This window comes from Lolium rigidum, chromosome 6, assembly GCF_022539505.1.
Source record: "Lolium rigidum isolate FL_2022 chromosome 6, APGP_CSIRO_Lrig_0.1, whole genome shotgun sequence".
In the NCBI taxonomy this organism is placed as follows: domain Eukaryota; kingdom Viridiplantae; phylum Streptophyta; class Magnoliopsida; order Poales; family Poaceae; genus Lolium; species Lolium rigidum.
In genome coordinates, this window is record NC_061513.1 from 221,579,521 (window position 1) to 221,592,868 (window position 13,348).

At 44.0% G+C, this 13,348-nt stretch overlaps 2 protein-coding genes across 2 annotated transcripts; both read left to right on the plus strand.

The window, feature by feature from the left end:
* Nucleotides 1-259: 259 nt before the first annotated feature.
* LOC124665501 (bifunctional phosphatase IMPL2, chloroplastic) lies at nt 260-3,003 on the plus strand. Its single transcript, XM_047202906.1, has 9 exons — nt 260-386; nt 892-970; nt 1,069-1,163; nt 1,249-1,298; nt 1,640-1,764; nt 1,864-1,930; nt 2,027-2,116; nt 2,370-2,481; nt 2,713-3,003. The coding sequence occupies exons 1-9, from the start codon at nt 266-268 to the stop codon at nt 2,781-2,783; spliced, it is 810 nt and encodes a 269-aa protein (XP_047058862.1). The 5' UTR covers nt 260-265; the 3' UTR covers nt 2,784-3,003.
* A 547-nt stretch (nt 3,004-3,550) lies between these two features.
* On the plus strand, nt 3,551-6,972 carry LOC124667160 (dTDP-6-deoxy-L-talose 4-dehydrogenase (NAD(P)(+))). The gene is made up of 8 exons (XM_047204477.1): nt 3,551-3,716; nt 3,826-3,918; nt 4,445-4,523; nt 4,625-4,703; nt 5,586-5,625; nt 5,702-5,836; nt 6,120-6,257; nt 6,558-6,972. Exons 1-8 carry the CDS (start codon nt 3,583-3,585, stop codon nt 6,829-6,831), a joined length of 972 nt encoding a protein of 323 aa, XP_047060433.1. The 5' UTR covers nt 3,551-3,582; the 3' UTR covers nt 6,832-6,972.
* Nucleotides 6,973-13,348: the final 6,376 nt, after the last annotated feature.

A 13,348-nucleotide genomic window follows, 5' to 3' on the forward strand; every position in this document is an offset into this window, starting at 1 on the left:
GCCACCATTTAAACCTCGCCGCCAGCCGCCGCTTTCTCCTCCACCCCAATGCTTTCCCCGACCTCCACCATCCTGCCCACCTCGCCCCTCCCCCACCCCGCCGCCCCAAACCCTAGCCCCCGTCAGCACCTCCGCTTCCCCTTTCTCCCGCCCACCGCCTCCTCCGCGCCGGCGGTTCGGGCGTGCGGGACGGCGGGGCGTCGGACGTGCTCGGTGCGAGCCTCGGCCCTCGGAGGGGACCGGCTGGGCGGCGCCGGCGGCGGGTATGGAGTTGGTGGAGATGGAGCAGCTGGTGGCGGTGGCGCAGGGCGCGGCCGACGCGGCGGGGGAGGTGCTCCGGAAGTACTTCCGGCAGCGCTTCGAGATCATCGACAAGGAGGACCACAGTGCGTGCCCTCCTCATCTCTACTTGTAAAGGGGATCGTAGTCAGGTGTTGGTTATTAGTCAGAATCATAGTTTGCTCTCTTAATAGTATTACCTTTCTTTTGTTTGGTTACCTTCAAACTGCAAGATAAATTCATCTATTGGGTGGCGATTTTCTACCGTCTAGTGATAGTTTGGTCATGATGTTGTTATCCTGCTGCAACGAAACAAAAATTACTAAAGATGCCTAGTGCTAGTTCTGTTACTAAAGATGCCTAGTGGTAGTTTTGTTCCGTTGCCTATTGGTAGTTTGATGTAATAGTAGTATTGTTTCACCTTGTCCTGCGATAGAACTTCAGCAACTTCTTGTAGAGCAAATTTGAATGTGGTTGTGGATTACTGAAGTTGGAGAAAAGCTGAGGTGGAAGAAATGCATCTATAAATACTCAAGTCAATTAAGTGCGCTTTTGGTCGGAGGCTTCATATCTATCTGTACCACTGAACTGGATCTACTGAACTGTTTCCAGGCCCCGTCACGATTGCAGACAGAGAAGCTGAAGAAGCAATGGCTTCAGTCATACTGAAGAGCTTCCCTACTCATGCTATGTGAGATTGATTTTCTTGTCCTCACAATATTCTAATTCACTTGCAATGGAACTGGTACAGTATTGATGAATAATGCAATCTTTACTGAATTCGTGCAGTTTTGGCGAGGAGAATGGTTGGAGATGTGTGGAGAAGTCTGCTGACTATGTTTGGGTATTGGACCCCATTGATGGAACAAAGAGCTTCATAACTGGTAGTGAAATGTAACCATCGTATGTTTAGCCCAACTAAATTTGACCTTAGCTGACAATGATGGATGCTGATTCATTTGTTTGTAGGCAAGCCTCTTTTTGGTACACTTATTGCTCTTCTGCATAATGGGAAGCCGGTATGCTAATCTTTACATACTCGTATCAGATCTCCTTATTGTCCTTCTATTTCTCTATTTTGTGGACTACTACATCAAGAAAACTGCACTGGATATCAGTCTATCATATGTAATTACACGTACCCTCTGATTTAGCTTCATTTTGTTGATACTGCCAACAATGAACTGCTGCTACATGCTTCTCGATGCAACTTCTCAAACATTTATTATTTCAAGTACAGTGCATTATATATGTAATGAATTCTCTCATGGACATGTTGTCTAAGTGTGGCATATATGTTTGATATTTCTATACTAAATTTTAAATTATTACATGCCCTTGAATTTTATTCTTCGTTTAGGTTATGGGTATTATTGATCAGCCAATCTTGAGAGAGAGATGGATTGGGGTGGATGGGAAGAAAACAACCTTAAACGGACAAGAAATATCTGTCCGTCCTTGCAATGCACTGGCACAAGCTTACTTGTAGGTATATTATGTTTCAGTACATAGACATGATACATGAATGTGCAATGTTGAATTAGGCTGTTCTTTGTATAATAATCAATGTTGTGCATCCATCAGATATACAACAAGTCCACATCTCTTCGAGGGAGATGCTGAAGATGCATTTATTCGTGTACGAGAAAAGGTATGTACCATGTTTTGTGACTATATATGATTGTTAAACTTGCACCATCAACATCCCAACTCACATGTTTGCTGTTTGACTTGTTTGTGATGCAAGGTGAAAGTCCCACTGTATGGCTGTGATTGTTATGCTTATGCTCTTCTGGCTTCTGGTTTTGTGGATCTTGTTGTTGAATCCGGTTTGAAGGTATATAACCCTATCATTGATGTGCATATTGTTATTTGCGAAATGACATTTTTGTGCTGGTGCTTAAAATGGACCAAACTTCAGCATGTAGATCTCTTTTTTTTTTTTGCTCAAGTTGGCTTCATATATATTTAAGTAATATTTGGTCAGCATCTTTCTTTGATCAGCCTAAGATTAGTATTATGTTCATCATTTTTCAAATATATCAAATATATGTAACTTATATATTGAGACAATCCATTCTGTCGTGCAGCCATATGACTTTCTCTCGTTGGTACCGGTCATTGAAGGAGCTGGAGGGTCAATAACCGACTGGGAAGGGAACAAGCTCCACTGGCCTGTCACTTCAGAATCTCGGCCCACAAGTATAATACTCATCTCCCTCATTGGTTTCACCATATTTTGCTTCCAAATTATTTCTATTTTGCACCCTCACACTCAAGAAATCTCAGCACTATGAAAAACAGCAAAATTGCTGTGTGTTGAGGTGCAAACACTGGCATTTCAATCTGCATTTTGCTGCTTTTGATAAGCAGAAAACAAATGTTTCTGATACTGTACGCATGATTCTCCCTCATCTTCATTTTCTTTTTCAGGTTTCAACGTGGTTGCGGCTGGAGATGCTCGTGTCCATGGGCAGGCCCTAGAAGCGCTGCGGTGGCACTAACGTGTAGCACACACCTGCTTCTGTTGTCCATTTAGAAGATGGCAAACTGCTATTCATGTGTCCAATAAACTGATTATATGTACACTTCCTCAGTCGGGAAAGCAAGATGTAGTGCTGTACATTGCACCTTGACTTGGTAAATAACCCGTGATTTGTACTTATGATCCCTGAATGATGTATGATTGCACTGTGTAGTTGTGATGGTGCTCTTTTTTGTCAATTCTAGAGCTTTCTCCCATAACGATTCTGCCTCTCTGATCTAAAAACCAGCTGGAGTAAGTTGCCAATCCAGCGAGGTTGACGATTTTTTGTTAGGCAGGAGGGTTAAAAACCACTTGAATCAACTGATGATTTGTGTAGGTCGTGTACCTTCTGCCTTGGGGGTATCTGTGTCGCATGAACGGTAAGGCAAACGATGCGTACCACTACCAGTGGGGAACCAATGGAGAGAACTTAACCACCCTCTTTCGCCATGGAAATATCAGATAAGGAGAGGATAGCTTAGCAAAGGATGCTAACTACTCCCTCCATTCCATAATTTTCTTCGTGGCTCAAGTTTAAATTTGAACTCAAATCATTGCAAGAATTATGTAACTGATGGAGTTCTGCAGTTCCGTTTAACCGTCGGTATCGATAGTTGATCCTGACATTCGTTGCTGTTGATGTTGCCAGTGTTTGCACCTAGAAAAGCCTGTTGGCTGTTGCTGTACAGCGATAAAACGACCTGAACATTCGTGAGTGGTCTTAACTGTCAACGAAAACAGAATCCCAATCTCTACCTCCAGAGTCCCCAACCACGATGGCTCCAGGAATCGCCCCCAAGCCGGCGGCGCCGCTGATGGCCGCACAGCCAAAGAAGCCTGGGCACATGCTCGTGCTGGGCACCGGCTTCGTCGGCCGCTACGTCTCGGAGCGCCTCCTCGCACAGGGATGGTTAGTCCGCCGTCGCTCTCCCCACCTCCCCCACTCCGTTCTACCGCCTCTGTTCGGCCGGCTTGTCCTCCCTCGAATTCGGTCCTGATTCGTGTCTGTACGGACGCAGGCGGGTGTCAGGGACGTGCACCAGTGCCGCCAAGAAGATGGAGCTGGAGAAGCTGGGCATGAATGCTTCCGTCTTCGATGCCACCAGAAGCAAGTAGGATTTCTTCCCTCGTGTTCTCTCCCGTCTTCTTTGAAGCATTGTTCTTGCTGCTGAGCACTTAATTGACGGGCCATATGGGAAGAACGTGGATGGGTCTAGCTAGAGTAGTTGCTGGTTAAAAATCTGTGACTTGCAAAGCAGTTCACTAACGTGATTAGTTGATCACATCTAAAAATGTGAATAAAACCTTGCCGTTCGTTGCAAGCCAAAATATCTGCTAAGAACTGCAGTGAAAGTCAACCTTTCTGGAACTGTTAACTGAAGAGCAGATTGGTCAATTATGAGGGAAAGGTCAGCTCCATCAAAAAATTGTGTTAGACTGCATACGTTTTCTCCAAATTTCGCTATGATGCGAGTCCTGAACCCGTGATTTAGGGTTCTGATCCCTTCTTGTTCGACCTGTTTTTCACTGTAACCTCTTGCTCCTGTGTTTTGGTCCTGGTGAATTTGCTTCCCCATACAAGAGTCTTGTGTTTCTGGGACAGATTTTTCCCTGATTACTCATGACTGTTAATTCCAGTCTTGCGAATCTTCATGCTATGCAAGATGCAACCCATTTGCTCATCTCCATTCCACCCATCCCTGGAGTTGGTGATCCTGTAAGTTGCCAACAGTTTGCTGCTCAATTCAGCATGATTCACATTCACTTGAATGTATCCCAATCGAATGTCATGGTTATTTGCATCAACGCCTTATGCAGTTGCTTTCTTCACATACTGACCTGCAAAGAACATTGACGGATGGAAATCTTCAATGGTTATGTTACCTTTCTTCAACAGGTAAGTTCAAACAATGTATACACCTCTAGTACAAAATTGTATGAAATGCTAATTGTATGCTGGTTTGGGGTTAAATATATTACCAGCATTTCAATAGTTAATATCAACCAATCAAATTTAGTGCAATTAGTGCCTACAGTTTTTCTTAGAGGACCCTTACGTGACTTGTCGCTGCCATACGCGATTTGCACAGCTATGCCGATGCAGTAGAATATCCATTTTTTTCACTCTTATCAAGTACGGTAGCTTATAGGGTTGAAAATGAAACGGAAACGGCCCGAAACATGCTTTATCATTTTTGGTTCCCTCTTATCTTGTCGGAATCGAAAATGGAATCGGAAACCCCGGAAACGAATATGAAAACGGAAATCCTCGGATATGAATACAGAACGGATACGTTACGAAAACGGATATTTGCCACAACACAATGCGGCATAATATCTTGATTTGTAGACCGAAAGACACACATAAATAAAAAGACAATAAGACAAGATATATCACTTAACTTCGACAAGCGGCAATTCCACATGAAGCATGATAAAGCATGTACACACAATTATATAAAGTGATTAGGGTTAGAGTAATTAGTGGACTTGATACGTGGCTCCCAGTTTCATGTGTAAATTTAGGCCTAGTAAATGCACGGGCCTCTCTAGGTTATATTTCCGAAAACTTTCCGTATTTATTTTTCCGGAATTTCGTTTTCTTTTCCGTTTCCGTTTATGATTTTGCCGTTTCCGTTACTTTCCTCCAAATGCCGCTTCCTTTTCCGTATTTGGCCCTCCATTTCCTTTTTCTTCGAAAACGGACAGAAAGTTTCCCTTTCATTTTCAACCCTAGTAGCTTAGAACAATGCCTCTTAATTCTCTTATTATATTCCAGGTGTGTATGGTGATTGTGGTGGTGCCTGGGTTGACGAGGAGTAAGAGACTGAAACTGTCTATTTGTGTTTTTGCACTGCATTTTTAAACAATCTGAAGAAACTTTTGTACATGCAGTCGTGTAGTGAACCCAAACAAAGAGTCTTCCAAGTTAAGATATGCTGCTGAAGAAGGATGGTTGGATCTTGTGGATGAGCTAGATCTATCGGCTTTTGTGCTTCGTTTGGGTGGAATATATGGGCCTGGAAGAAGGTTGAGCTACGCTAGTACTTAAATGTGTTTTACTATTTTAATTTCTTATCAAATAATTTAGTTGACTGTAGAAATGCAAGACTCAGCAATTGACATGCTAACTTACACCATTTTATTTGCACTTGTCTGTAAAATTATTGGGTAGCACTTTTATCATCATTGCTTTGTACTTTATGAATGGTGCTGAGACTGTAGATATATCCTGATACTTTGTCTCTGAAAGCATCAGTATGGTGACTATTCTTCTTTCTGGATTTGTGATGAACATTATTTATTGTTGCAGTGCTTTGGACACAATAGCTAAGAGAAAATCTTTGTCACGAACACAGAAATTGAGGGAGTCCAAACAGTACACGGCGCGAATCCATGTGGCAGATATCTATCAGGCTATCCTGGCTAGCATGGGCGTCAGATCTGCAAGGTTTCTGTTTTCTATTCCTGCATAATACTTAGTTCTCTGCACTTGCTTGAGCCTTGCTGCATTTTTCTCTAGCTCGGTCTTACATAGCTTAGCTTTAATATGAGACTGCACTGCCGAAAGGCCCCTTCATTTGTATTTCTGTATACTTTGCTCTACATATCCATATTAGCGTGGTATTTGAACATTCTCAAACATATCCACACATTTTGCCTCTTGTCTCAAGGTTATATTCAGATTTCATAAGCTTATGTTTTCTGAGTCTGATCGTTGATTTCCCATGTTTAACCATTTTAATGCCAGGAAAATATACAATGTGGTGGATGATGACCCTGCCCCGAGAGCCGAGGTCTTTGCATTTGCTCAGAGCTTAATAGAGAAAATATATCCTGATCTCGCAACAGATTCTGCAGGACCAGACAGTCAGGATAGAATAATAGCTGGTGAAAAACGGGTCTCTAATGCCCGATTGAAAGAGGAACTCGGCGTTAGGCTTGTTCATCCATCTTACAGATCAGGGCTGCAGAGTATTCTTGATTCTTGGCTAGCCGAGTCCACTACTTCGAGTAAAATGTAGCATGTGCACATACACAGCCAGTAGCATGTTTCTTTACTCCTGGTCCTGGGTTTGGATCATACAACCAGAACCTGTAAATGATACTGCCACTGACATGACAGCAGGTGTACCCGAGACTGAATGTTTGAACTATGTTCTCAACGATTGTTCCGCAGAACAGTATATGACAGTGGGTGAAGGAAGGTACACATGATGAGGATTAAAATAGACGCCGTAGTCAGATTATATTTTGTATAAAAACACAAATTCGAAGCCCCAATGCAGGGAGGCCAGGTTGACAATATGAAACCAGAAGCAACTGTACTTTCCTTCTCTTTTCCAAACGCCTCCACACGCGGGAGCCGCATTCCATTATCAAACAGAAAACAAACAGCTACTCCCTTCATTCCATATTAGTTGTCATTGATTTAATACAACTTTATACTAAATCAGCGACAAGTAATATGAGAACCTTATTAAATCAGCAATAACTAATATGGAACGGAGGAGGAGGAAGTAGGAAACAGGGAAAAACTAGACAGCAAAAGATGAATCAGAGGACTTATCCAACCAAACTAGAACAACCGCTGCCGGATCACGTCGTTAGACATGGATATGCATATCCCGCCTTAAATTTTGCACAGTTCTGGCTTACAATAATGATATCACAAGTGCTTTAGGCTGTCCGCAAGATATGTTCATGGATGCCGCCATAGAATTACAACTTATCCTTGATCACTGGATACAAAATATCCATACTACCTACGCCTGACAGCTCAACTAAAACTACAGCCTTGTTGGCCCATAGCAGGCACCACAAAAACTAACAGCAAAACCTCAACTCCCAGGCCCCAGCAAATTTCTGGGAACTTCTTTTACAAAGCTAAACCACAGCCTGCCTTTTATCACATGGCAAACACAAGCGATCAAACGAGAGCTGTGATCCAGATGAATCCCATGCATGTCCAGAGGCGCGATCAAACGTACCTTTACATTGGCGAACTTGATTTTGTTCCTCTATGGACTTGTAGCCTGAAGCGAGAGACAAGGTCTTCGCGTTTGCTCAGAGCTTGATGGAGAAAATATATCCTGATCTCGCACCACATTCTGCAGGACCAGAGAGTCAGGATAAAATATATCCTGAACTCGGCGTCAGGCTTGTTCACCCATCTTACAGATCAGGGTTGCAGAGTATTCTTGACTATTGGCTGGAATACACTATTTCAAGTAAAATGTAGCATGTGCACATGTGCAGCCAGTAGCATGTTCCTTTACTCTTGGGGTTGGATCATACAACCTGAACCTGTAAATGATACAGCCATTGTACCTGAGACTGAATGTTTGAACTATGTTCTGAACGATTTTTTGCAGAACAATATCTGACCGTGAGTGACAAGACAATGAAAATTAAAATAGATGCAGTAGTAATACTAATATGCATATTGATACATATTACTCATTCAGTAAGTAGATACTGTAGGAACACAAATATGAAGCCGCAATGCATGCAGGCCAGCTTGACAATCTGAAAGCAGAACAAACTGTACATAATAATAGGATTGTTTTTTCTTTTCCAAACGCCTCCCGCCGGATTCCATTATCATAACAGAACAAAGTTCAGGCACCATGAGCCAACCCGAAAACGAACAACTTAATAACAGGGAAAAACTAAACAGCAAAAGAAGAACCAGAGGATTCATCCAAACACGACCAAACTAGATTGACAGGTACCGGATCACTCCTTAGACACGGCGCGATCATATCCCACCTTAAGTTTTGGCTTATACATACATTCATAACTCATAAGCCACCAAGTGCTTTACAATCTACCTTTGCTCAATCTATCTTAGGCTGTCCGCAAGATATGTTTTAGGATACCGACATACAATTACAATCTATCTTTGCTCAATGGATACAAAATATCCGTGCTACGACGCTAACAGCAAAATGACCATAGCAACTCCCAGAACCCCAAGAAAACTTTTGGGAACTTTCTTTACAAGGCCAAACCAACAGCCTGCCCCCTATCACTTGGAAAACACAAGCAATCGAACGAGAGCAGTGATCCAGATGACGCCATATGCATATCCAGAGGCGATTAAACCTCGACGAACTTGATTATATTCCTCAATGGATTTGTAGCCTGGCGATCCTTAGACACTGAGATGCAATCATATTCCACCTTAACTCTGGGTACACGAGTGCTTTAGGGGTTTAGGTCATCTGCAAGATATGTTTAAAGATACCACCATACAATTACAACCTATCCATGCTACTGCACCTAACAGCTCAACTAAAACTACTAGTCTTGTTGGCCCAATAGCAGGAACCAGAGAAACCAACAGCAAAACGACCATAGATTTCAACTCCCAGATGCCCAGAAAATTTCTGGGAACTTCTCTTACAGGGGAAAACTAAACAGCAAAACGACCATAGACCATAGGCTTGTTCACCCATCTTAAAGATCAGGGCTACAGAGTATTCTTGTTTCTTGTCTGGCCGAGTCCACTATTTCGAGTAAAATGTAGCAAGTACACATGTGCAGTCAGTAGCAATGTTTCTTTACTCCTCTGGGTTTGGATCATACAACCTGAACCTATAAAGGATGCCACAAACTTTGTACCTAAGATTGATTGTTTGAACTATGTTCTCAACGCTTGTTTTGCAGAACAATGTCTGACCGTGAGTAACAAGGAACGTAGACATAGCGAGGATTAAAGAGATGCTGTAGTCAGATTATGTAAGAACACAAATATAAAGCCGCAATGCAGGCAGGCCAGCTTGACGATCTGAAACCAGAAGCAACTGTACATAGTGGGCTAGTTTTTCTTTTCTTTTCCTAACACCTCCACGCGGGAGGCGGATTCCATTATCATAACAGAACAAAGTTCAGGCACCATGTATGTTCCAACTGAAAACAAACAACTAAAAACCAAGGGAAAACCAAACAGATGATTCATCCAAACACGGGCACAATAGAACAACAATATGTACATTCAGGTTTAGGCTGCCCGCAAGATATGTTTTCTGATATCATTGTAGCGGAAATAATAAGTTAAAACTATATGTTTACTTGTAATAACGAATTAATTTATATTTTTGACCATTAGCTTTATATATGCTAGTCTGCTAATCAAAACAACCATAACATACATGTTCCACTGTATAAAAAACAGAATGTTAATAATGTTAACCAGCGCTAAGAAGTTTTGCCTACACCAAATTTAACAACGTTTACGAAGTGAAACCCAACACAAACTGACAACCATCAGAATAACAAGCACCAACACAAGCCAGATGTAACGTTGTTTCCAAAGCCAGATTCCTCAACGACTACTGCAAGTCCACAATTACTCATTTATAATGCAGCATCTTATTCCATGCAACGTATATTAAATAAAGTGCTTCACAGTATACACTATACAATTACAACCCTAACTTTGGTCAATCGGCTACAAAATATCCATGCTAAACAGCTCAACTATAAATACTCCTTCAGATACATAATAAGTGCAAGGGCTTTAGTTCAAATTTAGACTAAAAGAAAGTAAAACCCCGACACATACTATTATGGAAAGGAGGGAGTAATATTCTTGTTGGTCAATAGGAGGCACCACACAAGCTAAGAGCAAACCGACCATGCTAGACCTCAACTCCCAGACCCCCCAAAAAAAGTTCTGGGAAACTTCTTTTTACATGGCTAAACGAACAGCCTGTTTCTATCATAATGGCAAGCACAAGCGGTCACGCGAGAGCCGTGAGCCCGTGATCCAGATGGCTCCCATGCATGCATGCCCAGACCCCAGAGTCGATCAAACGTACCTTTACACTGGCGAACTTGATTTGATTCCTCAATGGATTTGTAGCCTGGCGATCTGATAATGAATTTGTAGCTCGGCGACGGCGAGCTCCCTCGCGGCGCCTCTGCCCTCCCGGCGCTCCCTTCGCAGGGCGATCCCACGACGGTGGGCGGCGGCGCAGTGCTCCGAGCAGTGCCGCTTCAAATCCCAGTCCACGTCGGCGCCGCACTGCGCGCACGTGCCCGGCGCCCTCCTCAGCACCGGCAGAAGCAGCTGGCGCTGCCCGTGCCCGTCCACGCCCTCGCCGACGGGGTCGCCGAGGATGCTCTCCATGTGGGGGAACCACGGCTCGGAGCCCGTGCACCGGACGCAGTGCGCGCCGCCGTGCTCCTCGATGCGGAGGACGGCGTGCGGGCCGCACACGTCGTGGTGGTGCGGGCAGGCGCCGGCGCAGAAGATCCTCTCGCAGAACATGCAGTACGAGTCCCTGGGGAGCCGCGTGGCGTAGTCCTCCGCGGCGATGGTGGCGACGGCATGATCGCGCTGGCGCGACGAGTCCCCGAACTCGAACGTCGTGGAGAAGACGGGCCGGCCGGCGGCGTCTACATCGACGGGGATGACGGCGAGGGACAGCGCGTGGCTGTGGTGAGAGCCGCAGCAGTGGGAGCAGAAGGCGCGCACGCAGACCTGGCAGAACCGGTCCCTCCGGCATGTCTGGGACAGATCCTCGAACTCGAGCGGCGACGACGCCATATCCATGGCTGGTTTGCAGCAGTTTTCCTTAATTCTACAGTAGGATATGTGGGAACGAACGACGGGCCGGCGCAGTGGGATATATATAGAGTACAATTTCATGATACCGACTTCCTCCCTGTGTCGGTGCTCTGGTTCAGAATTCTTGACGGACACGGTCTGGGAGAACACTAGAACACGCAGATGACAGATCCATCCAACGCGGAGATTCCACAACCTGTTTGGGGTACCGGGCTTATCATCACGATTCACGAACCCCTGGAACATGCTGGTTAATCTCTCTGTTACTATTTCTTACAAATGTGATAAAGTGAGTAGAAACAATGGTCAAAAAGAAGGCACATACCAACACACGGCTTCAGTCGTGCATGTGCGGTTTGCACAACGTAGCTACCCAGTTGAAAACGTAAAAAAAACAATGGTCACATTTTGCAAAATAGTAGGATTGGCAGTTAGAAATCGTGATAATTGGGGGAAGGGGGGGAGTGGGGGCTTTTACAATGACCAGAACTAGGTGCACGAATCTCAAAGCAAGGTTGACGGTCTATATAACATAGACCCCAAACCACATGGAGTTGGTTTTCCAAGCTCCCATCTCTGATAAACGAAGGGAATTGAATTCAGGAAAACACTTGCTTTCCTGTGCTTGATTGCCTTTCTTTGCCTGAATCCCACGTGTGCTGCCCTACTGCTGTCGCTAACCATCGCCCCCTCCCCCCCCCCTACATACTGCTCTGACGTCCCACAACTCAAGCTTCAAATCGAAGGTGTTTTATACCGGCGGGAACGAGTCCAGGGTCACCTTCTCTAGCGTCAACGGGGTATGGCAGCCAGATCCATGGTCGGCGACGCCAAATCAGCGAGATCAAGGTTGCGATGGTACATGTAAGGTTTCTTGTGGATTTGCTTGATGTTGAATACATGCTTTCAAATTGTAATGAACTCATATGAGTTTAGAATACACAAGATGTTGCAACGTTTTAGGACAGTTTGCCACAAGTTTGTGTTTTACTCAGATTTTTGATGTTGCATATGTACTTTAAAATGCCGCAAACATAGTTTTGCTGCATTATTTTTTCAAAATGCTGCAAATGTTTTTTTACATAGTTTTCTAACTTCTTCCTGATTTTTTTGCCCAACCACTTTTTCTATAAAACCCTTTTTTCGAAATGTTGTGAAACTATTTTAACAAATGTAACATATTCCTGAAAAAAAAAAGTTGCATAACAACCTATTTGTTGCATTACTACTCCACAAGGCAGCAAGACCTTTTTTTCCAGTTTTTCTTGTAACATACTTCTAATATATAAACATACAGTTGATCATACCAGAATCAAAGAACTATGATGCAAGTTCTGCTCATCCAAACAGAAATATAAATACATTTGATCATACTGTACCATAATCCTGCAGCGTGCATTGGCAATCACATAAACAATTTGAGGGAAGGGGCAGATGGCATTTCTTTACCTACTAATAAAGGAAGTAAGGTTTCTCCCCAAAAAGTTCGTACGTTTTAGAATTAACACTCATTTTCAATCAAAATTACACCTGTTGCCACCGCTTTTGGTCACGGGTCGATCGTTCCGCTCGATCCGTACATCGTTCGCTCGGCCGAGAACTCAACCCGGCCCAGTCAAGGCCTTACCCGTCGCTGGTATCCGTGTGCGGCTAAGGTGCGCCGTGCGTCGAGCTGATTGGAGGACCGGAGGGACTGCGTCGGCCTCTCGTGGGCTAGCTCGCATGGGCCTGTTGGCCGGTCTGGTCCAAACGTGCCTAATTTTCCAGTTTATCTTTGAGAAAGCGCATGGGAGAAAAAGTCACGTTTAGTCCCACCTCGCTTCATCACAACGAGCGTCATCGACTTATATACGTTCGTAAATGTCTGCGGGCAAGCACTTGGAGATCGCATCAGAACGGAAAGTGACCCATCAAAGAGAAAAAGCGAAAAGTGAGCGGGGAATGGAAACTGAAAGAGACAGTGG